General features: G+C 39.0%; 1 protein-coding gene across 21 annotated transcripts in view; it reads left to right on the forward strand.

Annotated features, from left to right (window-relative positions):
- Positions 1-24893, forward strand: part of CCDC15 (coiled-coil domain containing 15) — an 80307-nt gene that overhangs the window by 41559 nt on the left and 13855 nt on the right. For 3 of the 21 annotated variants that reach the window (XR_012028817.1, XR_012028814.1, XR_012028815.1), the window contains one exon: positions 8408-8543. The exons of 17 other annotated variants lie outside the window; for them this stretch is intronic. Coding sequence is in view for 1 of the 4 variants with exons in the window: in XM_072822545.1 (XP_072678646.1) it covers positions 12128-12140 (13 nt within the window). In the remaining 3 variants the exon portion in view is untranslated. Of the gene's footprint in view, positions 1-8407; positions 8544-12127; positions 12273-24893 lie in introns of those variants that run through there. One more of the 21 variants, XM_072822545.1, reaches the window with a different exon arrangement.

The following is a 24893-nucleotide window of genomic DNA, read 5'->3' on the forward strand; positions in this document are numbered from 1 at the left end:
TGACTCATCCCATATCACTTAAAGAAGAAATCAGGGACGCCTGAATGACTTAGTGGTCGAGCTTCTGCCTTTGGCTCAGGTTGTGATCCCAGGGTTCTGGGATCGAGTCCTGCATCGAGCTTGCCTCAGGGCATGCTTCTCCCTCTGCCTATGTCTCTGCCTCTTTCTGGGTCTCTCGTGAATAAATAAATAAAATCTTTTTTAAAAAAAGAAAGGAAATGAGTTATTTTTTAAAAAAGATTTTATTTATGGGACGGCTGGTTGGCTTAGTGGTTGAGCATCAGCCTTCAGCTCAGGGCATGATCCTGGTTTCCCAGGATCAAGTCCCACATTGGGCTCCCTGCATGAAGCCTGCTTCTCCTTCTGCCTATGTCTCTGCCTCTCTCTTTGTGTGTCTCTCATGAATAAGTAAAGTTTTTTACATAAAATATTTATTTTTTTGAGAGATAGGGAGAGCTCACATGCATGTGAAGGGAGGGACAGAGGGAGAGGGAGAGAGAGAATCCCAAGCAGATGCTTTGCTGAGCAAGGAGCCTGATGCAGAGCTCAGTCTCATCACCCTGAGATCATGACCTGAGCCAAAATCAAGAGTCAGACTGAGCCACCAAGTGCCCCCAAAATTAAATCAATTATTATAAGATCTGTCCAAAAAGAAAAATTGATGCTCACATCCAGGCTCAGATATCTTCACTGGGGGATCCTTGCCAAATATTTAAGGGAAAAAACAAGTTTTACATAAACTATTCTAGAGAATGGAAATGGAGAATTCTTCCCAAATAATTGTAGAAGGCAGCATGATCTTAATACCAGTCTGACAAGGACATTACAAGAAAGCAACATTACAGACTGATTTCTCTCATGTACAGAAATGTAAAATTACAAGTGAAATAGTAGCCCACTCTCCTTCCAGGGGCCCTCTTGTGTTCTCCTGCCCTTGGAACTTCTCCCTGGGCTCCTGCCTCCTGTCCCAGAACAGCTTCTTGAATACCCCTGAACTTTTCCCAAGCCATGGATCCAATGGAAACAAAGCTTTTTATAATACCAATGATGATGAAAAAAATGTCTAAAATAAAACATTCCAAGATGTTTAAGAATTATCTTTGAATACTGGAAATATTTTTTTTCTGTTCTTTATGTATTTCATAATTTTTCAAATTTTTTATCATTAATATATTTGACTTTGAATGCCAAAGCAATATCTGCAGCAGCCCCCTACTAGTGAATATACTGTTTATTTTCTAATAGAGGACTTCTGAAATGTTTATGTGGCAGTACACTGGTGAGAATGGTTTCCTTTGAGGTGTTTAATAGTTTCTTTTTTTTTTTTTAATTTTTATTTATTTGTGATAGTCACAGAGAGAGAGAGAGAATAAGGCAGAGACACAGGCAGAGGGAGAAGCAGGCTCCATGCACCGGGAGCCCGACGTGGGATTCGATCCTGGGTCTCCAGGATCGCGCCCTGGGCCAAAGGCAGGCGCCAAACCGCTGCGCCACCCAGGGATCCCTAATAGTTTCTTTAGTATGTTTTTATTCTCACATGCTTTTTCTCCCCCTGAGATATAATATTATTGTCTTAAAAACAATTTGACAAAAATGACTGCAATGAAAAAGTGTGTGTATGTGTTTTGAATTGAGGTAGAAGCTTGGAAAAATCCCCATGATGTTGTCTAGGATAACTTTCAGCAGGATTCTTTTTAAATATTTCAAGGATCTTTTCTTAATGTTCATTAGGACCATAATTACATAATCTCCCTGGATAACAATTTCAGAATCTAAGGACGTTGGCTCTCAGGAAGTTAATTCTTATATGTAGGCCAGATTTGTCTTACTATAACCTAGTCATTTAGCCATAATTAGGATCTGATCTGCATCAAAAATTCTTTCAGTTTTCTAGTGCCCATGTATGTGTTTTACCAATTCATCAAGCAAAAGAACAGAAATTTAGTTCAGTTTATATAACTGAAGCGAAGACATCCCTGCTGTGGGTGTTTTATGTCTAACCTAAATCTTCTTATGACATGCCTACCACATGGCATAGTCAGTGGGGAATTCTTCTTTAGCTATATGCTGACCTTCTTTGAAAGCTTTTCTGCTTAAGGCTTTTGTTTTATTGCCATTTTCTCACTGGATAATCTTTTTCTTCTTTGATTTATACTCTTGACTCCAGAAAAAATAGGAAGGCCTCTGTCTTACAGATGGCATCAGAAAATTAAATCTGCTGTCAGTCGTTTGCAAATAATTAGAAATTATTTTTTTGCCTTTTCCTTGTTGAAGAAACTAAATCATATATGCCTTTTTTGCATGGAGGATATGATTTAACTTAAGGACAAAACCACTTTAACAGCATTCTAAAATGAACATACATCTGTTTTCTAAGCAGGAATTAATAATAACTGCTTTACCTCACTCAGTTGTTATAAAAATCAAATGATAATGTTTTCATTCATTAATTTAGCAGCAATTTATTGAGTATATTATTTTTTTGAATATATTTATTGAGTATATTATTATTTAGCAGCAAATTATTGAGTATATTATTATTTAGCAGCAAATTATTGAGTATATTATTTTTTTTTTTAATTTTTATTTATTTATGATAGTCACAGAGAGAGAGAGAGAGAGAGAGAGAGGCAGAGACATAGGCAGAGGGAGAAGCAGGCTCCATGCACCGGGAGCCCGACGTGGGATTCGATCCCGGGTCTCCAGGATCGCGACCTGGGCCAAAGGCAGGCGCTAAACCACTGCGCCACCCAGGGACCCCCTATTGAGTATATTATTAATTGATATACTTGATGGCTAGACTTAGGGTTGTAAAAAATGAAAGTCTGCTCTTCAAAGATCTTACTAGATAGATTTCACTCATGAGTGAGGAAGCAGATAAAAGGATAGATAAAAGGATAATAATAATACCATATTTTAAGTATTACAAGACAACATAGCATGTCGTTAAGAACATTCAGAGATATGTGTTCAAGTCCCACCTCTGCTACTTACCAGCTGTGTGACTTTGGGAAAGTTACCTCAATAAGCCTCAGTTTCTTCTAAGACAGGGATAATAGTGTCATAAACCTCATAAAGTTGCTGTGAGGATTAAATGAGGTAACATGTAAATGTGTGTAATCTGGCACAGTGGCTGCTCCATAAATGTTAGTTGCCAAGTGTTTAAGGAAAAAATAACACCAAGTTTTACATCATTCCAGAGAATGAAAAACCGGGAATACTCCCTAAATAATTATAGACACCAGTATAGCCTTACTGCCAGCCTGTTAAAGACATTACAAGAAAGCAGTGTTACAGACTAATTTCTCTTATCAACACAGGTATATCATTAGAAGAAAGAATTGCAAGAAAATATTGGATTGTAGAGACTGTTTTGAACTCAGAATTGGGGATATGGTTGTAGCAGAAGGCTACAACCTGGGCTGAGTTTTGAAGGATTAGAAGCAGTAGTATGAGACAAAATTGTAATTGGGTTGGAGAAAAGAGTGGATGGGAATCTTAGGTAAAAGGAATAACATTGTAAACGCAGTGACTTGAGAGAATATGATACTTCTGAGATGGATATGATTAGAACTAAAAGAATGGCAAGAGGTGAGTCTTAAGAAATAAAGACAAGATCATAAACAGCTTTGTATGTCACAGAAGGGATTTGGAGTTTATCCTGAAAACAGGAGCCACTTAGGGCATTTTGGGGAATAGATAAGGTGACTCAGACTAAGTGTTAGGAGATTATTAATAGGGTAATATACTTGGGCAGCCCGGGTGGCTCAGCGGTTTAGCGCTGCCTTTGGCCCAGGACGTGATCCTGGAGACCCAGGATCCAGTCCCACATCAGGCTCCCTGCATGGAGCCTGCTTCTCTGTCTGCCTCTCTTTCTCTCGGATAAATAAAATCTTTAAAAACAAAAAACAAAAAACGGTAATATACTTAGAAGATGAGAGGTGAAATTGTTTGTTTTTTTAATTATTATATAAAGTCCTTACTTTGTGTCAAGTGCTTTACAAAGATTATTGCCTCATTTAATTGATACACAGTTCGGCAGGATAACGGTAGCTGCCATTCATTGAGTGTTTATAATGTGCCAGGCACAGTGTTGTTTTAGAGGCGTTAGCCCATTTATACTCACCTCAGTAACCTTATGAGGCAAATAGTATTATTCTATAGAAAATGAGCCCTAGAGAGGTTGAGTAATTTGCCTAAGATTAAGATCACACTTAGCAATGGCAGAACTGGAATTCAATCTCCCATTTATTGGATTCTATCACCTAACCTCTTTGAAGCCTGTAACACCACCTTTCATATAAGCCAGGGCCAGCGAGGCAATACAGAGGAGGCAATTTTAAGAGCATATGATAGATAAGATTTTGTCAGCAGAGAATTCAGGGTTAAGCCCAAGGTTTATGGCTTAGGTCACCAGATAAAATCTAAAATAGATCTGCCTGGAAGGAGGTAGATGTGGAGAGGATAAGTTTAGTTTGGGGGCATACTGGGTTTGAGGTGCTTAAAGGAAATCCAACTAGAGAACCCAGTAGGAAGTATTATGTTATTTTTAATAATGATTTCAGAAATCACTAAGGAAGAATTCGTATCAGAATCAGGAAGTGAGCAGACAGAAAGGTTGAACAGAATAACAGGATCAACAAGCAAAGATTTAGACCTGCTAGATTAGACTTTAATCCTGTTGTTCTAAAGAGGAAGATTTCTTTCATGTCTTTGAGATCTAACAGGGCACCTCTTTAACCCCTGAGATAAACCTGTACTTTAATCTTACAAGCAGAATTCCTTTTATTTGAACATATTGGGGTTGACAGATTTCTGGTTTGGGAAGACAAGAGTCCATAGAGCCAAAAAGATAGGCCTCATTTTTAGTTTAAGTCTGTATTTTAGTTTTAACTTTGTAAAGGATTAGCGGTGTGGCCTTATCATATGGAAGGTGACTGAGTGACGAGTTTTTGAGTTGTTGCAATTATAAGACTTTTTTAAATGCAGTTTGCCTGTTATATTATCTTTAGGATTCTTCCCAGGATATAAATGTTGACCTATACTTGTTATTTAGTTGTGCCAACACATAGCATAGCAAATTTGCCAATAGCATAGCAAATTTACCAACCAATTTGCAATGGTTGGTATGTTTTGTTTTTCCTCTCTTTTATTGAAAGTCTGTACTAGTTTCAGAATATCTTTTGGCATAACTGCTTATAGCTGCATTCACTTCAGTGCTCTGGAAAAAAACAGTACATTGATATGTTGATTTCTGACCTAGTTTAGTTTCTATTGTGTATCAACTGAAAGTTATATTTACACAAAGTTATATATATATTTTTAATTTTTATCTATTTATGATAGTCACACACAGAGAGAGAGAGAGAGAGAGAGGCAGAGACACAGGCAGAGGGAGAAGCAGGCTCCATGCACCGGGAACCCGACGTGGGACTCCATCCTGGGTCTCCAGGATCGCGCCCTGGGCCAAAGGCAGGCGCTAAACCGCTGCGCCACCCAGGGATCCCCCACAAAGTTATATTAACACAAGTTGTATTTACAGCTTCTTAAAAGTGTCAGAGAAGAATGAGAGCTTGTTTATAGAATAATTGTTTATATCAATTTTGTAAGTTAGCTTTGTCATTTTTGATTTTATGAACCTTTCTGAAACTACTATATGGCAGTAGTCCTTAACCTGAGAATCTGACCAAAGCTGTGGGTTCTTTTCCCAGAAAAATGCCTTTGAGACATTCAAATGGAGTTGTCAGACTGGCAGGTAGTTAATAGGTTTAAACCTCAGAGGAACTGTGATGGAGTTGTAGCTTTTACAAGGTACAGGTATTAGTGGGTGGTAACTGATGCAGATGGCATACATAAAGTCACCTGGGGAGAAGTTATAGCACCAGAAGTGGAGAATGCCTAGGTATATTGCATTTCTGCTTATGTACTATGACTTTTGGAGGGCCACAGACTATTTTTAATATCTAATATTTTTTGCTCTCTCAAATCCGTTTTTGCTACCTTGGGTACAATATTGCTCTCATTGAGAATGAATGTGCTAGATGGATTAAATGACCTGTAGGCCACTATTGACCTTTGAGAGAGTTGTTTTGGTGGAGTGATTGATGGGCCTCAAAGCCACATTGGAGTAGGTGAGGTGATCAGGAAATAGAGACAAAAAGTCCAGACAACTCTTACAAGATGTTTGACGTAAGGAATAACTAGGGAGGTGAAGGTGCTGAGTCCATCATTTCTAGTAACTTCTGTTACCAGATCTAAAGTGTCAACATTTGCTGCTGACGTGTTTCCTTAGTTCTTAGTTTACTTGTTTAGAGAATAATTGGTATAGACAATTATACCAGTAACTAAGCTTTTCCATTGTCATTCTCTTGGTTCCATTTAAATTTCACCATTGAAAACCTCAATTTGATTCATTACTTACAGAAAAATCTTTTACCACTTGCCATTTTCACAGCATAAGGAGTTATTGAACTAAGCAAATATAAATGTCCTCAAAATATCACTTTTCTTTACTGGCTGTCTTTGGAATCCAATCTCTATGTAGATCCCTAGCCAGGACCACCTTCATGATCTTAGGCTCATCTTTTAACTTTTGTACTCTTCTAATCTTTTCCTGTTATTCTCTTGCTTATTTCACACATTATATTTTAAGTGAGCAAGTTGACATCTATTTTAAGGTCAGTTGTGAATGATGAGTATGTGCTTGTTTTGGCCTTCCACATACTATCTTTCTCATATTCTCATTACCTTTCTCCTAATCCTGCTACACTGTCTTACATGCCTTTAAATCTTCATTTTCACTGATATGAAAACGTCTCTCTACCCAAGTTGCAATATTGAGACTTCTTGCTTAATAACTCTATTATGGTTTTATTTTGCATTTGAGTTTGAATCATATGATAAAGAAAGATATGTTTATATTTCATACTTGAGGGATATTCAATTTAGACCTACAGTTAGAGCTCAGCAAAGAATGGCAAGTGTGGGAGAACACTTGTAAGAAAATCCTTTTTTTCACTCTGCTAGAGATGGCCATGATTAGTGGTCAGAATCTGGATGGATTGAGTTCCATATACAGTACGACTAGAATCTCTTGTACTTTTCCAATTCCTGATCTTTTGGCCTTTGTAGGATGGTTTCCTGGTTTTTAATACATACCTGTGTTAATCTAACTAAAAGGAAGGCCATAATAACCCCTGGAGTAAATAGCTTGCCACAAATGGATAGAAGCCCAGAATTTTCAGCAGTCCTTGTATGAGTGTGAACTGGCCTCATACTACTATTCAGAAAACAATAGTTCTTTGTTTCAGAGTAATTTTTAGCAATTGACATCAGCATGTATTTAAAAGTTTTAGTCTTGAATCAGTCCTATATTTTAACAAATGCTCATTACTTAGGTTTTCTGATATTTTTCTCCATGAGCTACTTATTTATTTCCTCTCTACTTGTTAGGTGGGCTTTTAAAAAAATAAATACAATTAGTGTTCAATAAACTACACATATTTAAAGTATAAACTGTGATGTTTTCATATGTGTGTGTGCATGTGTGTGTGTATATATATATATATACCATAGTCAATATACTGAACATATCTATCATCCCCAAGAGCTTATACTCATGCCCTTAGTAACCTCACGTTTTTCTCCCTCCCTGTCTCCACTTCCCTAGGCAATCACTGGTTTGTTTTCTGTCACTATAGGTTAGCTTGCATTTTCTGAAATCATGATGATTCCGGTCTCCAAGATCAGGTTCTTGAGTCTCAATGTCCTAGAAATGAACTTTGAACTGGAGAGAAAGAAAACAGGCAGAGTTTATTGGAGATAGCTTGGATACAAGGTAGCTGATAAGAAAGAGGAATGTTACTACCCCTCAAGGGGTACCATGTATGGTTCTGAAAGGCACTTTTCAGGCATGAGGGGCTAGGGCTGGGGAAATGTCCTTTAGTCTCTGGATCATTATCTTCTGGTCACTCTATAGTGGTCACAAGACAGTCATAGGATGCCTTTTACCATGGTCAGCATTGTTCAGGGTACCTGAAAAATAGAAATACTTGTGCAAGCCAACTTTAAATTGTTACTTCTGGGTAAACTGTTTCTTTTGTTTTTGTTCAGCCAATCATTACTCACTAACAGTTGTTACTTGCTTATTTGTTCTCTTTCCCAGAAGGAAGTATTTGTCTTTAAGTGTATGGAATACTTAACTCTTGCTTGAGACCAATGGCTTTATAGGAATTTTCTCTATACTGCCTCAATATAATACTGTACTCAATACTGTACTCTTGTGCCCATCTTATTTTATTCAACATAATTATTTTTAGATTGATCCTTGTACTATCGAGTGTTCATTCCTTTTGGTTGTGAAATAGTATTCCATTTTATGGATTGACCACACTTTTTCCATTCATAGCTTGATGGACACTTGGGTTGTTTCCAGTTTGGGTCTGTTAGAATAAAGCTGCAATGAACATTCATGCACAAGTCTTTTGAAATATGATCCTTTTCTCTTGGGAGTATACCTGGGAGTGGAATGGTTGGATCATATGGTAAGTATATGTTTAATTTTTTAAAAAACTGTTGAACTATTTTCCAAAGTGGTTGTACCATCTTATTTTACCACCAGCAGTATGAGAGAGTTCAAGTTCTTTTATCTTCATCAGTGTTTGGTATTGGGTATGGTCAGTCTTTTTTTTTTTTTTTTTTCTTTATTACACATTTAAAAAAAAAATTTTTTTTTGGAGTTCAATTTGCCAACATATAGCATAACACCCAGTTATCCGAAGGTTGTGGGTTATTGTTAAGCTGGTCAGCCTTTTTTATTTTAGCCATTTGATAAGGTGTGTTGTGGTGTCTCATTGTGGCTTTAGTTTGCATTCCTATATGACTGAAGATGTTGAGCATCTTTTCAAGTGTTTATTTATCATCTGTATATCATTTTTGGTGGTATGTCTGTTTAAATCCAAATTTTTTAATTGTCTTATTATTGAGTTTTAAGATTTCTTTAATGTAATCTGGATATGTCTTCTATCAGATATATGCTTTGCAAAGATTTTCACCCACCCTGTGAAACCCTGTGGTTTATCTTTTTATCTTAACATTGTCTTTCAAAGAGTAGAAGTTTTAAATTGTGATGAGGACTCATTTTTCAATTTGTTGTTTAATAGATTTTTTAAGAAATTGTTGCCTAACCCAAGGTCACAAAAATTTTCTTTTTTGTTTCTTCTAGAAAGATTATTCTTTAAGATTTTATATTTAGATCCATGATTCAGTTTGAGTTAATTTTCATATATGATATGAAGGAGCTTTTTTTGCATACATATATACATTTGTCAAAAAAGCTGTCCTTTTGGGATGCCTGGGTGGCTCAATTGGTTAAACTCTTGGTTTTGGCTCAGGTCCTGATTTCATGGCTCATGAGATCAAGCCCCACCTTGGGCTTCACGCCCAGTGGAAGTCTGCTTGTATAGTCTCGCCCTCTGCCCCTTCCCTGGTTCCTGTACACTCTCTCAAATCAATAAGTAAATCTTAAAAAAAAAAAAAAAAGGTTATCCTTTCTCCACTACACTGCCTTTATGCATATGTCAAAAATCAGTTGTGCAACAAACAAAAGAGAAAATTGATAGGCTGGACTTCATTAAAATTAAAACCTGTCAAGTGGAAAGCAACTCCAGAATAGGAGAATATATTTACAAATCATATATCTAATAAGAGACTTTTATTCAGAATATATAAAGAACTCTTACAACTCAGTAGTAAAAAGCAACCCAATTAAAAAGTGGACAAAAGGAGGGATCCCTGGGTGGCTCAGTAGTTTAGCACCTGCCTTCGGCTCAGGGCGTGATCCTAGAGTCCTGGGATTGAGTCCCACCTCAGGCTCCCTGCATGGAGCTTGCTTCTCCCTCTGCCTGTGTCTCTGCCTCTGTGTGTGTGTGTGTGTGTGTGTGTGTGTGTGTGTGTCTCATGAATGAATAAATAAAAATCTTTTAAAAAAAAGTGGACAAAGGATTTAAATAGAACTTCTCCCAGGAAAATATATAAATAGCTAATAAGTACTTAAAAGGATGTTCAACATCAAGAGTTATTGGGAAATGCAGATCAAAACCACGATAAGATACCATCTCATACCCAAAGTATTACTATTATAAAAATAACAAATAGTAGCAAGTGTTGATGAGAATATGGGGGAATCAGAATTCTCATACACTGTTGGTGGGGATTGTAAAGTGGCATAGTTGTTTTTGAAAAATAGTTTAGCAGTTTCTCAAAAGGTTAAACAGATTTACTATATGACTCAGAAATTCCGCTCTTGGATATATAACCAAGAGAACTGAAAATGCACATCCCAACAGAAACCTGTATACATTTTCATAGTAGCATTATTCATAATAGCCAGGAAGTGGAAGCATCCCAAGTGTCCAAGAACTGATGAATAGATAAATAAAAGGTCGTATATCTGTACAGTGGAATATTAGCAATAAAAAGGAATAAAGCATTGATCCATACTACAACATAGACAGACTTTGAAAACATCATGCCAAGTGAAGGAAGCCAGTCACGAAGGCCACATATTGTGTGATCCCATTGTATGAAATGTCTAGAATAGGCAAATCTACTAGGTCTGGAAAAGAGAGTGTGGAGAGTGACTGTTAATGAATACAAAGTTTCTTTTGAGTATAAGATTTCTTTTGGGAGTGATGAAAGTGTTCTCAAATTATATTATGGTGATGGTAAGCTTTATAATAATTCAAGCTGTATCTTAGTAAAGGTATTTAAAAAGTGAGTTGTCCATATATGTATTGGTTTATTTCTGGACTTTCTCTTCTGTTGCATTGATCTATTTGTCTAAATATTCCTACCATGCTGTTCTGATTAGTGTAGTTTTGTGGTAATGCTTGAAATCACATAGTGTTAGCCCTCCATTTTTTCCCCCAGATCTATTTTGGCTATTCTAGGCCCTTTGTATTTCCATATAAATTTTAAAATAAGTTTGTCAGGGGATCCCTGGGTGGCTCAGCAGTTTGGCGCCTGCCTTTGGCCGGGGGTGCGATCCTGGGGCCCCGGGATCGAGTCCCGTGTCGGGCTCCCGGCATGGAGCCTGCTTCTCCCACCTCCTGTGTCTCTGCCTCTCTCTCTCTCTATGTCTATCATAAATCAATCAATCAATTAATCAATCAATCTTTAAAAAAATAAGTTTATCAATTCATACAAAAAGCTTTCTTGGATTTATTTTATTTTATTTTTTTATTTTTTATTTTTTTTCTTGGATTTTTAAAAAAGATTTATTTATTTATTTTAGAGAGAGAATAGGGGGTTCAGGGAGAGAATCTCAGACAGACTCCCCAGTGAGCACAGAGCCTGATGTGGGGCTGGATCTCATGACCCTGAGATCATGACCTTAGCTGAAATCAAGAGTCAAATACTTACCTGACCAAGCCACCCACATGCCCCAAGACTTCTTGGATTTTGGTTGTGATTGTGTTGAATCTATAGATAATTTGGGGAGAATTGGGAAGAAATAGTTAATGATAATTGAGTTTTCCAGCTCATGAACAAGGTATATCACTCCATTTATTTAGCTCCTCTTTAATTTTTCTCGAAGTTTTCAGTGTATAGGTCTCTCATGTCTTTTGCCATATCTGACCCTAAATATTTCATATTTTTGGTGCTATGTAAATGATATTTATTTTATTTCAGTTTCTGATTTTTTATTGTTGTGGGTATGTAGAGATGCATAATTGATTTTTGGGTATGGATCTTATACCCTTATTAAGCTCACATATTCATTGGAAATTTTTACATGGTGATCATAACATCTTCAAAGACAGTTGTACTTCTTCCCTTAAATCTGGTTGGCTTTTATTTTTCTTTATTGCCTGATTATACTGGCTGGAACCTTCAGTACAAGGTTGAATAGAAGTGCTCAGAGTGGACAATCCTTATCTTAGGAAAGCATTTAGTCATTCATCATTAAGTATGATGTAAGCTGTAGTTTTTACCTGGATGCCATTTATTAGACTGAGGAAGTTTTTCTCCTCCTGGTTTGTTGAGAATTTTTATTAAGAATGGATGTTAGGTTTTGTCAAAAAAATTTTTCTCTAGTGAGATGATCATATTAATTTTTCTTTTTTAGTTTGTTGATGTAGGAATAACATTGTTTGGGACACCTGGGTGGCTCGGCGTTGGGCTCCTGCCTTCGGCGCAGGGCGTGATCCTAGTTTCTGGGGTCAAGTCTCGCATCGGGCTCCCTGCAAGGAACCTGCTTCTCCCTCTGCCTGTGTCTCTGCCTCTCTCCCTCAGTCTCTCATGAATAAATAAATCTTAAAAAAAGTAACATTGAAAAAAAAAGAAAAAAAAAAAAAAGAAAAAAAAAAGAAAAAAAAAAGTAACATTGTTTGATATTTGGATGTTAAACTAACTCTGTGTTCCTGGGGTATACCTCAGTTCGGTGATAATGTATAATTCTTTTAATTGATTAGATTTGCTTGAAATTTTGTTTAGAATTTACATCTGTGTTCTAAAAGATACTGACTTGAACTTTCCTTGTAATATCTTTGATTGGTTTTGGTTTCAGAGACTGATAGAATAAATTGGGAAATATTCTCTCCAATTTTTTGGCAAGAGTTTATATGGAATTTGTATTATTTCTGTCTTAAATGTTTGGTAGAATTTGCCAGTGAATCCATCTAGTTATAGACTTTTCAATTTGGAAAGGTTATTAACAACATTGTTAATGTTGATAGTAGAGCTATTTAGATTAGCTATTTTTTTTTCTTGAGTAACCTTTAGTAGTTTGTGTCTTTTAACGAACTTGTCATTTCATCTAAATTGTCAAATATTTTGGCATAACTTTGTTCTTGGTATTCTTCTATTATTCTTTTAATATCTGTAGCATCTGTAGTGATGTTGCCCCTCTTTTTCTTTATCTTACTAATTGGTATCTTCCACGTGCCTGGGTGGCCTAGCTGGTTGAGCACCTGACTCTTGATTTCAGCTCCAGTCATGATCTCAGCGTTGTGAGATACAGTCCCATGTTGGGCTCCATGCTGTATGTGGAGCCTGCTTGGGATCCTCTCTTTCTCTCTCTGCCCCACAATAGTTGAATGTACATGTCCTCTCTCAAAAAAAAAAAAAAAAAATTATATCTTCCTTTTGTGTGTGTGTGATCCAGGTACACTCAAGATTTATCAATTTTATTAAATTCCTCAAAGACCTAGCTTTTTCTTTTCTTTTCTTTTCTTTTTTTTAACTTTCCTGTTCCCTAGTTCATTGATTTCTGCTTCAATCTTTATTTTCTTCTGCTTACTTTAGGCTTAATTTTCTTTCTCTTTTTTTTTTTTTTTTTTTAGTTATGTAAAAGAGTAGGTCATTGATTTGATGTTTGTGTTCTTTTCTCATATAGACAATTAGTGCTGTAAACTTACTACTCTAGCAGTACCTTATGACTTCATTTCCATTCAGTTCAAAATACCTGTTAATGTTTCCTTAGTTCCTTCTTTGATCATGGGATATTTAGATATCCCATGTGTGTTATTTGATTTCCAAATATTTGGTGATTTTCAGCGCATCTTTCTGTTACTGATTTCTAATTTAATTTTATTGTGGCTGGAGAAATATACTATGCATGTCTTGAATCTTTCAAAATTTATTGACACTTTTTTTTCATGGCACAGAGTGTGACTTGGTAAAAGTTCTAAGTTTAATAACCTCACAATCAAAGAATGTATATCCTGTTGTTTTATAAATGTGTATTCTTCTATTGTGTAAATGTTGTGCAATGTTCTATAAATGTCCATCAAGTCACATTGGTTGAGGATGTTGGTCAGGTGTATATCTTTGCCATTTTTATGCCTACTTATTCTATCAATAATTGAGACAGGGCTATTGAAGTCTCTGTAACTATGGATTTGTAACATCTCCTTATAGTTTCATCAGTCTTTGCTTTGTGTATTTTGAAGTTCTGTTATTAGATGTGTAAATGTCTGGAGTTGTTATGTCTAATTTTTTGACTCCATAATTATGAAGTGATCTTCTTTATCCCTGAGAATTTTGTTTCTCTGAAATCTACATTGTCTGATATTAATATAGTTACCCAGTCTTCTTTTAATTAGTGCCAGCAGGGTGTATCTTTTTCCATCCTTTTATTTTTAACCTGCTTGTTCCTTTATATTTAAAGTGCATTTCTTGTCAGCAGTATATAATCAAGTCTTGACTTTTTGTCAGACCTGACTATTTCTACCTTTTAGTGTTTTAGACCATTTACCTTTAATGTAATTATTGATAAGGTATGATGTCAGTATGTCATATTGCTATTTGTGCCTTTTGGTATTTGTTCCCCTTTTTTCTTTTCCGGCCTTCTTTTGAATTACTTTTATGTTTTTATAATTCCATTTGATCTCCTTTGTTAGCATGTTAGCTATAACTTTTTTCCTGTTGTATTATTTGTTGTTCTAGGGTTTATAGGACACGTCTCTAGCTTTTCCACTGTATACCTTCAAATGATAGTAAACTACTTTCCATATAGTATAAAAATCATAGTATAAGAATCTTGCAAGAGTATACTTCCATTTATCCTACTCAGCCCTTTATGCTATTGTTGTCATGCATTTTACTTTTATGTCAAAATACATTATTATTTTTGTTGAAAGTCTATTGTTATTTAAGATATGTAAACAAGAATTGTTTTATCATAATATATAATATATAATAACAAATATTATTTTGCAACCTTTAACATTTCTTGTAGGTCTTGGTTTACTGGGGATGAATTCTTTCAGCTTTTGTACGTCTAAAGCCAACTTTGTTTCATTTTATTCCCATTCATCTGTTCATTTATTTATATGACACTTTTTTAAGTGTATGGTTTAGTAGTATTAATAAATGTGTTATATGCACATTGTCATGAAACAGATGTCCATAATTTTTTCATCTTGCAAATATGAAACTTTCAATTCTTTTAGATATAGACCCAGAAGTAGAATTCCTAGATCATATGATAGTTCTATTTTTAATTTTTTGAGGAACCTTCATTTTGTTTTCCATTGCAATTGTGCCATTTTACAAACCCACCAGGAGTGCACAAGGGTTCTAATTTCTCACATCGTTGGCAACATTTATTTTGGTTTTTTGATAGTAGCCATCCTAATGCGTGTGAGGTGATATTTCATTAAGGTTTTGGTTTGCATTTTCTGTATTATAATTGTTGTTGAGCACTACCTCCACTAGGTGTGGAGCCCAGTGCAGGGCTTGAACTCAGGATGCTAAGATGAAGACCTGAGCTAAAATTAAAAGTTGAACTCTTAACCGACTGAGCCATCCAGGTACCCTGAACATCTTTTTTTTTTTTTTTTAAAGATTTATTTATTTATTTGAACAAGCGCAGGGTGAGGCAGAGGGACAGAGAGATGGGAAGCAGACTCCCTGCTGAGCAGGGAGCCTGATGTGGAGCTTGATCTCATGACCCGGAGATCGTGACCTGAGTGAAACCAAGAGTCAGAGGTTAACCAGCTGAGCCACCCAGCCTCCCCTCAACCCTAACCCCCAAGCATCTAATATGCCTGATGGCATTTACAGATCATTTTGGAGAAATGTCTATTCAACATCTTTACCCATTTTTAATTGGATTGTTTGTTCCTTTTTGGATTATTGTTTTTCTGTACTTTACTTGAAATAATTTCTATTGTTATGCTTTTATATTTGGTTCTTTTAATATTTATCTGCTGGTAATCCCATCTAGTGTATTTTGTAAAATTATTTTTATAGAGCAGTTTTAGGTTCACAGCAACTTTGAGAGGAAGGTACAACAATTTCTCATATACTCCCGGTCCCTCAACATTCAGAGCCACCTCAGTTACCAATATCCTCCACCAGTGTGGTACATTTGTTACAAATGATGAACCTACATTGACACATTATCATCTCCCAAAGTCCACAGTTTACATTAGATTAGGGCTCTCTCTTGGCATCGTACAATTATGGGTTTTGACAAATGTGTACTGACATGTATTTATCTTTATAACACCATACAGAATAGTTTTACTGCCCTAAAAGTCCTGTATGCTCTGCCCATTCATCCCTCTAACCCTTTCCCTCCCCTGCTAACTTTTGGCAACCACTGATTTTTTTCATTGTTTCCATTGTTTAGCTGTTTTTTATTTTTTATTTATTTTTTATTTTTTTTAGCTGTTTTTTAATGCTATTTACAGATTTCCCCCACTATCCAAAAGTGGAGCATGTCTGTGACACCTTTCATAAACTGAAATGGTAAAGCTAAGAAGCAATTACCATCAATTGATGCAAAAAATGTTTTGAGCATTTCCAGACCTAAAAAATAATCTCTCATGCTTTTCTGACACTCTAGAACACATCTTGCTAATGGATACACAAAATAATTCTAGATGAAGCACAGATGCTATCCGTTCAGAGCTGTGGCAGCTTGATGTTGAGACCCCTGAGTGTAGCTCCCAGGGAAGGAGCTTGGCGGGGCTGCTCATGCTGCCTCTATAATGGCTCACTGCAAAACAAATGCTGAACACTGTTTCACTTGTCACTTTTTTTCATAAAAACAAAAATCCTCCTCAGACTTTCTTTGAGTTAGCAAAAACAGGTACAAATATACATCTTTCATAAAAGCAAAGTGGTATAATGCAAACTGTTGAAAAGCTGAGGCTACCTGTAGTTGGAATTATGTAGTATGTAGCCTTTTCAGATTGGCTTCTTTCAATTAGTAATATGCGTTTAAGTTCCTCTGTGTCTTTTCATGGCTTGATAGCCAATTTCTTGTTAGAAATTGGCTGAATAATATTCCATGGTCTGGATATATCACAGTTTATTTATCCACTCACCTGGTGAAGGACATCATAGTTTCTTCCAAGATTTGGCAGTTTTGAATAAAGCTACTATAAACATCCATGTGCAGGTTTTGTTTGGATATAAGTTTTGAAGTCTTTTGGGTAAATACCAAGTAGCCTGAGTGCTAGATAGTATGGTAAGTGTTTAGTTAGTAAACTGGTTATACAATTTTGCATTCCTGCTAGCAATGAATGAGAGTTCTTGTTGCTCCACATCCTTGTCAGCATTCGGTATTGTTAGTGTTTATAGATTTTGGCCATTCTAATAGCTGTGCAGTGGTATCTCATAGTTTTATTTTGCATTTTCCTGATGACACATGATGTGGAGCATTTTTTCATTTACTTGGTTGCCATCTGTACAGTTGACCCTTGAGCAACATGAGGGCTAGGAATACTGACCCCCCTGCACAGTTGATAATTTGTACATAGCTTTTGACTCCCCAAAAGCCTAACTACAGATAGCTTACTATTACCTGGAAGACTTACCGGTGACCTAAGTCGTTGATTAGCACATATTTTGTATGTTATATATATTATATACTGTATTCTTACAATAAATTAAGCTAGAGGAAAGAAAGTGTTATTAAGGAAATCATGAGAAAGAGAAAATATATTTACAGTACGGTACTGCATTTATAAAAACAAAACAAACATGTATAAATGGACCTGTGCAGTTCAAACCCATGTTGTTAAGGGCCGACTGTGTATATGTTATATGCAGATATGTATATGGAGAGAAAAATCAAGCAAATGTGACAAAATGAGAACTGGTGAATTTAGGTGAATCGTATGCATGTTCATTGTATTATTTTTTCAACTTTTCTGTAGGTTTGAAGTTTTCCAGAGTGAAAAATTCGGGGAGAAAGTATAGGATTAAAGACTCTCAGAATCAGCTCCAGCATGAAATGGCTCTCCCTCACACTTAGCAGAGGAAGTCCCTAAAATCCTAGGGTTTTGTGAGGGAAGCAGCTGGTTTACTAGGGACTGCTTTTCAAGCAGCTTCCCAGTGTGGCTGGATTGAGCCAGCTAATTGTGGGATATCAAGCCACAAAAGGTGGATAGATTCCAGTCTGTCTGATACGGAGAAAAAAAATAGGTCCTATATCTTAGCCCTGATAAGAGGCCTCCATGGATATGAGTAATGGTCAGACCCAGGGGATGAACTGGGGCTAAGAAAGCTGGACAGCTGGAAAAACTGGAGCACCATGACAAGGATGTTCTCTTGAATTGCCTTTTCCTATTGAGATAAGACAGTGCAAAATAAAGCACTGGGCTCAGAAGTGCTGGCACTCAGAGCTGAGCTAAAATAGGTGAGTGCCTGCCCCTGTCAGCACCTGTGTGGTCTGCAGAGGGTTTTCTCTGGCCTCCTGTGCAGGTCAAAGGCATTGACCTCTAGAACTAGAAGGCCCGGAGTAAGTCCTTATCCCACCACATGCAAGCTGTGAGGCTGAGTCCTGTTATTCTTGTTCACGCAAAAGAAGTTTACTTCTCCACCTTATTGATGGGCTGCAAAAACTGAAAACAAACCATGAAAGGACCTTTTTAACTCCTAAAGGCCAGTGAGATACCTGTTGTTATTACTTTCTAGGCATGAAGCAATTCATTTTGCAGCTTTCCCCCCTTTTTAGGTCAAACTCAACTAGATGTTTTGAGTATATTTTCATCATGAAGTTGGAGGAGTATAGCTCTTTGAAACTCTCCTGAACAGAGAGTGGCAGAGGATGATACCCCTTTTGAAATGCCTTCATGGGGACTTCAATCCCCATAGGCAAGTGGTGACTCACCCACACTATCCACAGTGCCAGCGTCCTAGCTGAGCAAACACTGGCCACTCTTGGCCACAGTGCTGCAAGGGAAGGGAATTGGGACCTCCGCTCAGTCCAAGATGTCAGCCTCAGCATCTCAAGGGCAGTGGAATGGAACTGGCAGAGTGGAAAGGGAGCAATGCCTTTGGTCTTCAGGAGGAGAGGATTGAGTTAGTGGGGATGTGCCACAGAGAGTTTAACTCCGTGCAGGGAGAACTTTCATGTGGCCCTGTCCAAGTCATAGTGGTTGCATGGAGCCCCCCTAGACTACAGTTAATTCTAACAAACTCCATCACCCCTCCTTGAAGCGGTTTTGGGGGAGATACACCATTGACCAGAGTTGGATCGGATGATATGCTAGGGTTCTTCCAACCTTAACAATATGTCCCACTTTTATCTAGCAATTAATTTGGATTAATCCATCCTCTGTTTACCAGCCCTGTGACCCTTGGACATATTTATCAGCCTTTATGAGCCTTAGTTATCTCACTATAAAATGAGATTAACATCTACCCTGTGTCTCTCACAAGGTTGCTTTAAGTATCAACAGAAATAAGAAATGATGGAGTGGTTGGATGGCTTCATCAGTTAAGCCTCTTACTCTTGATTTTGGCTCAGGTCATGATCTCAGGGTTGTGAGATCAAGCCCCACATTGGACTTCAAGTTCAGTGGGGACTCTGCTGGAGATTCTTTCTCTCCCTCTCCTTCTGTCCCTCCCTGCTTTCTCTCTCTCTCTCTTTCTGTCTCTCTAAAATAAGAAACTAAATCTTTAAAAAAAAAAAAAGAGGGGATCCCTGGGTGACTCGGCAGTTTGGCACTTGCCTTTGGCCCAGGGCGTGATCCTGGAGTCCCGGGATCGAGTCCCACATCAGGCTCCCAGCATTGGAGCCTGCTTCTCCCTCTGCCTGTGTCTCTGCCTCTCTCTCTCTCTCTCTCTCTCTCTCTCTGTGTGTCTATCATAAATCAATCAATCAATAAATAAATCTATCTTTAAAAAAAAAAAGAAAGAAAGAAAGAGAAAGAGAAAGAAATGATTCCTGGTGAAATCATAAATGTTTTCACCTCACTGTCGGTACTCTGCCCACAGTTCCAAGGTGACCAAGTGACCCTGGACTGGCTGTCCTATGGTTCAGGGCAAGGATCACATGTGCTCAAGGGGTCAGCACTGAATCAGATTTCACTAGCCATCCTCCACGTATGGCCCTTTTTGTCTTCCTTATATCTTTGTCTTCTCTCTTTTATATTCATTCAACTAGCACTTTCTGATAGGCTGCTATGTCCCAGACATCTGCTGGGCCAGGGGGAACATGTAAATTATTGCCAGTCCTGCAGGTGTGTCTTGCCTGGTGCGGGGAGAGCACAGAGAGGGGATGAGGTAAGCAGTGCTTTAAGGGAAGCGTGTGCCACAGGCTCACAAGATGCAGTCCTTTGGCAGGACAAGGCTGGAGGAGAGGAAGCTGGACAGGGCAAGGGTTCACTGGGAAGAAGACATTTGGACCTGTCTTTGAAGAACAGATGATGACTTTTTAAGTTGAGAAGGCCAGGGGAGGGCATGGAGAGCACGTGGATGTGAGCATTGAGCCCCGTGGCCTTTGCTTCTCTGCCCCTATCCTTAACCAGCTCCTCTCCAAGTAAAAAAATTTAAAAGCTACAGATGGTTTTTGGAAATACTGCTGCGTGCTCATTGGGGGCTGCAAAATAATACTATGAAATAAAGACGGTGCCTCTCAACCCTGGCTGTGTACTAGAAGCTCTCGTGGTTTGCTTTAGTTCAGGTTTCCTGGCCTCACCTTTCATGTATTCTGATTTAGTAAGTCTGGGGCAGGACCGCTGAAATTAAAATGATCTGCTTTTACAGACTTAGAGGTGGAAGTATTGTCGTATCATCTTTGTTGTTCCAGTTCCTTGCTAAAGACTACACATGTTTTTATTGCAGGACATGCACTCAGTATCGTTATCATCTAGTAAAGATTCTCATCTAGCTTCAGTTTTCTGAGAAGCCTAAAGGTTTAGAAGTTTGAAAAAGTGAAGGAACTGCTGTGGGTGAGATTAGCCTTTTTTTCCCAGGGGAATGAAAATGGATAATGAGCAGTCCACTACTTATCTTCACTGGGTCTCAATTTCCTCATCTGTGAAATGGAAATTGAAACAGTACTCATGTCATAAGATAGTGGTGAGGATTAAGAGAGCACAGACAACATAGAAGCACACAGTAAATGCACAAAAATGATGGCTTTTGTTATGGGGGCAGCAAGGCCTGACTAGTGTTTAGTAGTGTGGGCTCTGGAGCCAAACTGCCTGGCTCACAACCTGGCAGCTACTCTCCGTATAACTTCGGTGACTCAATTCCCTTCTCTGGACAATAGCGGTGGTCGTGACTTCCTCACAGAGCTCTTATTAAATGTTACTAAATGAATGAATAAGTGCAAGGTACTGAGATCATTGGTGGGCAAATAACATCAGAGAAATATTGTTACCATTACTTCTGCTGTGACCTCTCACTGCCTTACGGTGTCACTGTTGGACATGGGTCCTACCCTGTGAGCAGCTGGTGCTTACCAGCTGCTCCTAGCAGTCTTTCAGGCCCAGCTGTGGCCCTTCAAGAAGGGACCTCCCTTTGCTAACCGTAGCCAGGGGTACCCTGACTTGGTCTCCTAATATAGCAGTTCACCTAAGCAGCATCCTGCCAGGATACCAGCTGGCCTAAAATGCTGAGTGAGACCCAGTTACAGCCCCGCCAGCCAGTGGAGCCAGAATCTCCATTCTCTCACCTTCTTACCCACGGAGATCCACTATAGGTTCCACAGCTTTTCTTGACCATCTTGGACCCCTAAAAGTTCTGAGTACTTCCCTGTCCCCAATGAGGTTTGTCTTTTAAAGATGAGTCCTAGGGTCCCCACATCCCTTTTGTTCAGAAGGCTTCCTGTCCTCTGTGGGACCAAGTGATTGACCCTCATTAGGGATATTCTCCAAGAGATGACCAGGTGCTAACATATAATCTGGTGGAACCATTGCTGGGGATTTTAAGGTACTTTTTTGTGCTTAAAGAAGGAGGTGAAACCCACACATCTAATCTCTGCTTGGAATCCATATTATATGTTAATTTTTTAAAATCCCATGCATGATTCTGATATTCAGCCAAGGTAGAGAATCACTGGTATAAGAAGTGTGAGGTGTAATGGTTACTAAAATTCATCTATACAGGGCAGCCCGGGTGGCTCAGTGGTTTTAGTGCTGCCTTCGGCCCAGGGTGTGATCCTGGAGACCCGGGATCGAGTCCCACATCGGGCTCCCTGCATGGAGACTGCTTCTCCCTCTGCTTGTGTCTCTGCCTCTCTCTCTCTCTCTCTTTCTCTGTGTGTGTGTGTGTGTGTGTCTCTCATGAATAAATAAATAAAATCTTTAAAAAAAATTCATCTATACAAATTGGGAGGCTGTGAGCTGACTCGCCCCAGCCTGCAGCACACTAGCCCAGGCAGTCTGCTTATCATCAGATTCTCAAGTCTCACTGATTTAGTACATCTGGGAGTAGAGGAGTGAGGAGGAATCCCAAATCCTAGTGAAATGCCAGGGGAAGAGACCTGTGGGGAGGTATGGACAAAGTGGGTGGAAGACTGCCTACAGTTTGCCTAAGCAAGAAGTTGTACAAGGCAAGAGAGGTATCTCAAGTAGGTAGGTGTCATCAGAAGGTAGAAACATATTGCGGCTTTCAAAGTTATATCTCCAATCTCTTGCCAAATAATATATCCCCTGTGTGGCTATCAGGGCATATTTTCAGATGTGGAAAATGTATGTCCAAAGTAGGAATCCCAATTTCAGAAATCTCCATGGGAGGGAGGCTAACCCTGGGGAATGCAGGCTGGAGAAACAGCTGCTGGCAGTGGTCAGCTGGGCAGGGCTGGCTCTCATCACCTCATGTCTCTTTTGTCACTAGTGACTGCCCTTTGTCCACCTCCACCCACAGATACATCAGATAGATGAGAATAGGAAAAAATGTCCTGCCCAGGAAAGCATCCTCACATGCTCCTGCCACCACTGCTTTCATTTCCCAAATGGCCAGGGAGGTCAGGCTGAGCAAGTCTGAATGAGGTCAGTAGGAGCTCTCTCTGGAATTTTTGAGAAGTTTAAGGCAAATGCCTGACCACACCTTGAGTTCTCTTTGTGAAACCTTTAGCTCTGACAGTTCACATCACATTTGCCCCCTGGATCACTGTCCATGGTTTTGTTTTTCAAGCAGTGCTCATTGTGAGAGGTAAAGTATTTCCTTCTGGCCCCAGAACAGTCAGCAAGGAAAGCCTATCCATCCAGGAATCAAACCAAGCTCAAATGCCACAGCCTCCAGAGCCCACAGCTCAGGAGTCGCTCCCATTCCTCTTCATTCTGGCAGTGACCCTAACATCTCCTCACCCCCCAAAAGAAATCCTTTGCTCACGTGGTCATGCTTTCAAACCTCTGACTGCTCCCCAACCTTCCTTGGCCTCCTATTGGGCTAATATTTGGGAGCTTAAACAGTAGCCTTCCTGAAGCAGTGATGAGCAATTACTGGAAAGTCATGTGATTACCTGAGTTGAACCAATTTGTCAAAGACCATTTTCCTTTTCACTCATCACCTTCCCCACATCCCATGATGAGAGAGTCCCCAGAGCACAATAATCCTTTCCTGAGATACAATGTAGAGGCACCTAAGAAAAGGAATAAAAGTGAAGCTAATTTTGGCTTTTCTGGGACCAAAGAAAAGAAAAGCAGGCAGACAGGTCAGGCCCAGCTCAAGGAGGCTGGGGTAGGCCTTGTTTTGTAGTGCCAGGGTATCTGCTCAGATCACCAGGGGATTTGGAGAACAATGCCTAGCAGTGGGGCTGGGGAGTGGGAACAGAGTCTTGGCCCTGACTGCAGTGACCAAAGCCTTGTCCAGGCTCTTAAGAGTTCTCTAAAATTACAGTCTATGGTTTCAGACTTGATTTAAAAAAAAAAAGAAAAACAACTCCGTTTCACTCCTCCCAAACTAATTAATAATGAATTAGGATTCAGGGATTTCTTACAGATCCAGCAGTCGTTTGTGCTCATTACCCCTTAAAATTGTAGGCTAATTTTGGTATGCATCAGCACTTTTTTCTTGGCTTTCCTCTGATTCTCAAAGGCATCTGCTATCCAAAACTGTGCCCCTCTAGGAGTGTCCATCTCCCCCTCCTGTCCCAGCCAGGCAGGGCTCCTGTCCTTAATGCCAGTGCTGGTCAAATTTCAATGTGCAGTAGAATTAGCTGGGCATCATGTTATTTTTTTTTAAAAGATTTATTTATTTATTTATGATAGAGAGAGAGAGAGAGGCAGAGACACAGGAGGAGGGAGAAGCATGCTCCATGCTGGGAGTCTGACATGGGACTGGATCCCGGGACTCCAGGATCGCGCCCTGGGCCAAAGGCAGGCGCCAAACCGCTGAGCCACCCAGGGATCCCCATGGGCATCATGTTAAAATAAAGATTCTAATTCAGTAGGTCCGGGTGGGGCTCAAGAGTCTGCATTTCTCACAAGCTCAAGGTGATGAGGAGGCTGCTGTTCCTGGGACCACACTCTGAAGGCAGAGCTTGATGACAAGCAGTGATTCTCTTACCCCAAGCCTGGATCATGGTCACAGCCTCTTTTTTTTTTTTTTTTAATTTTTATTTATTTATTTATGATAGTCACAGAGAGAGAGAGAGAGAGAGAGGCAGAGACATAGGCAGAGGGAGAAGCAGGCTCCATACACCGGGAGCCCGATGTGGGATTCGATCCCGGGTCTCCAGGATCGCGCCCTGGGCCAAAGGCAGGCGCCAAACCGTTACGCCACCTAGGGATCCCTGGTCACAGCCTCTTAAGTGGTCTCTAGACCACTCCCTCTATGGCTGCTGGAGTGATCTCAGAGCACAATTCGAATCTTGTTCTTCCCCGCCTTTCCCTTCTGTGGCTCCCCTCCCCCGCCTCTATGTTCAATAAAGGCACCTCAGAATCCATGAAAAAAATTACATGATTTGTCCTCATCCTATCTTTTCTTCCAATATACCTGTTGCTCCATGAATAATTAATTCTGTGCATGCTGTACTACATGAGAACAAGGACTGAGGGGTGGTGGGGGAGGGCATGAGTGAGACCAGTGTCTGAATCCTGTTCCTGCCGGTTCCAACGTTGTGGCCATCCGAAATCCAGTTTTCTCATATATAGAATGGGAATAAAAATACCTCCTTCATGGAGTTAACATGCGGAGCAAAT

The sequence above is a fragment of the Canis lupus genome, chromosome 3 (assembly GCF_048164855.1).
Source record: "Canis lupus baileyi chromosome 3, mCanLup2.hap1, whole genome shotgun sequence".
Taxonomy (NCBI): Eukaryota; Metazoa; Chordata; class Mammalia; order Carnivora; family Canidae; genus Canis; species Canis lupus.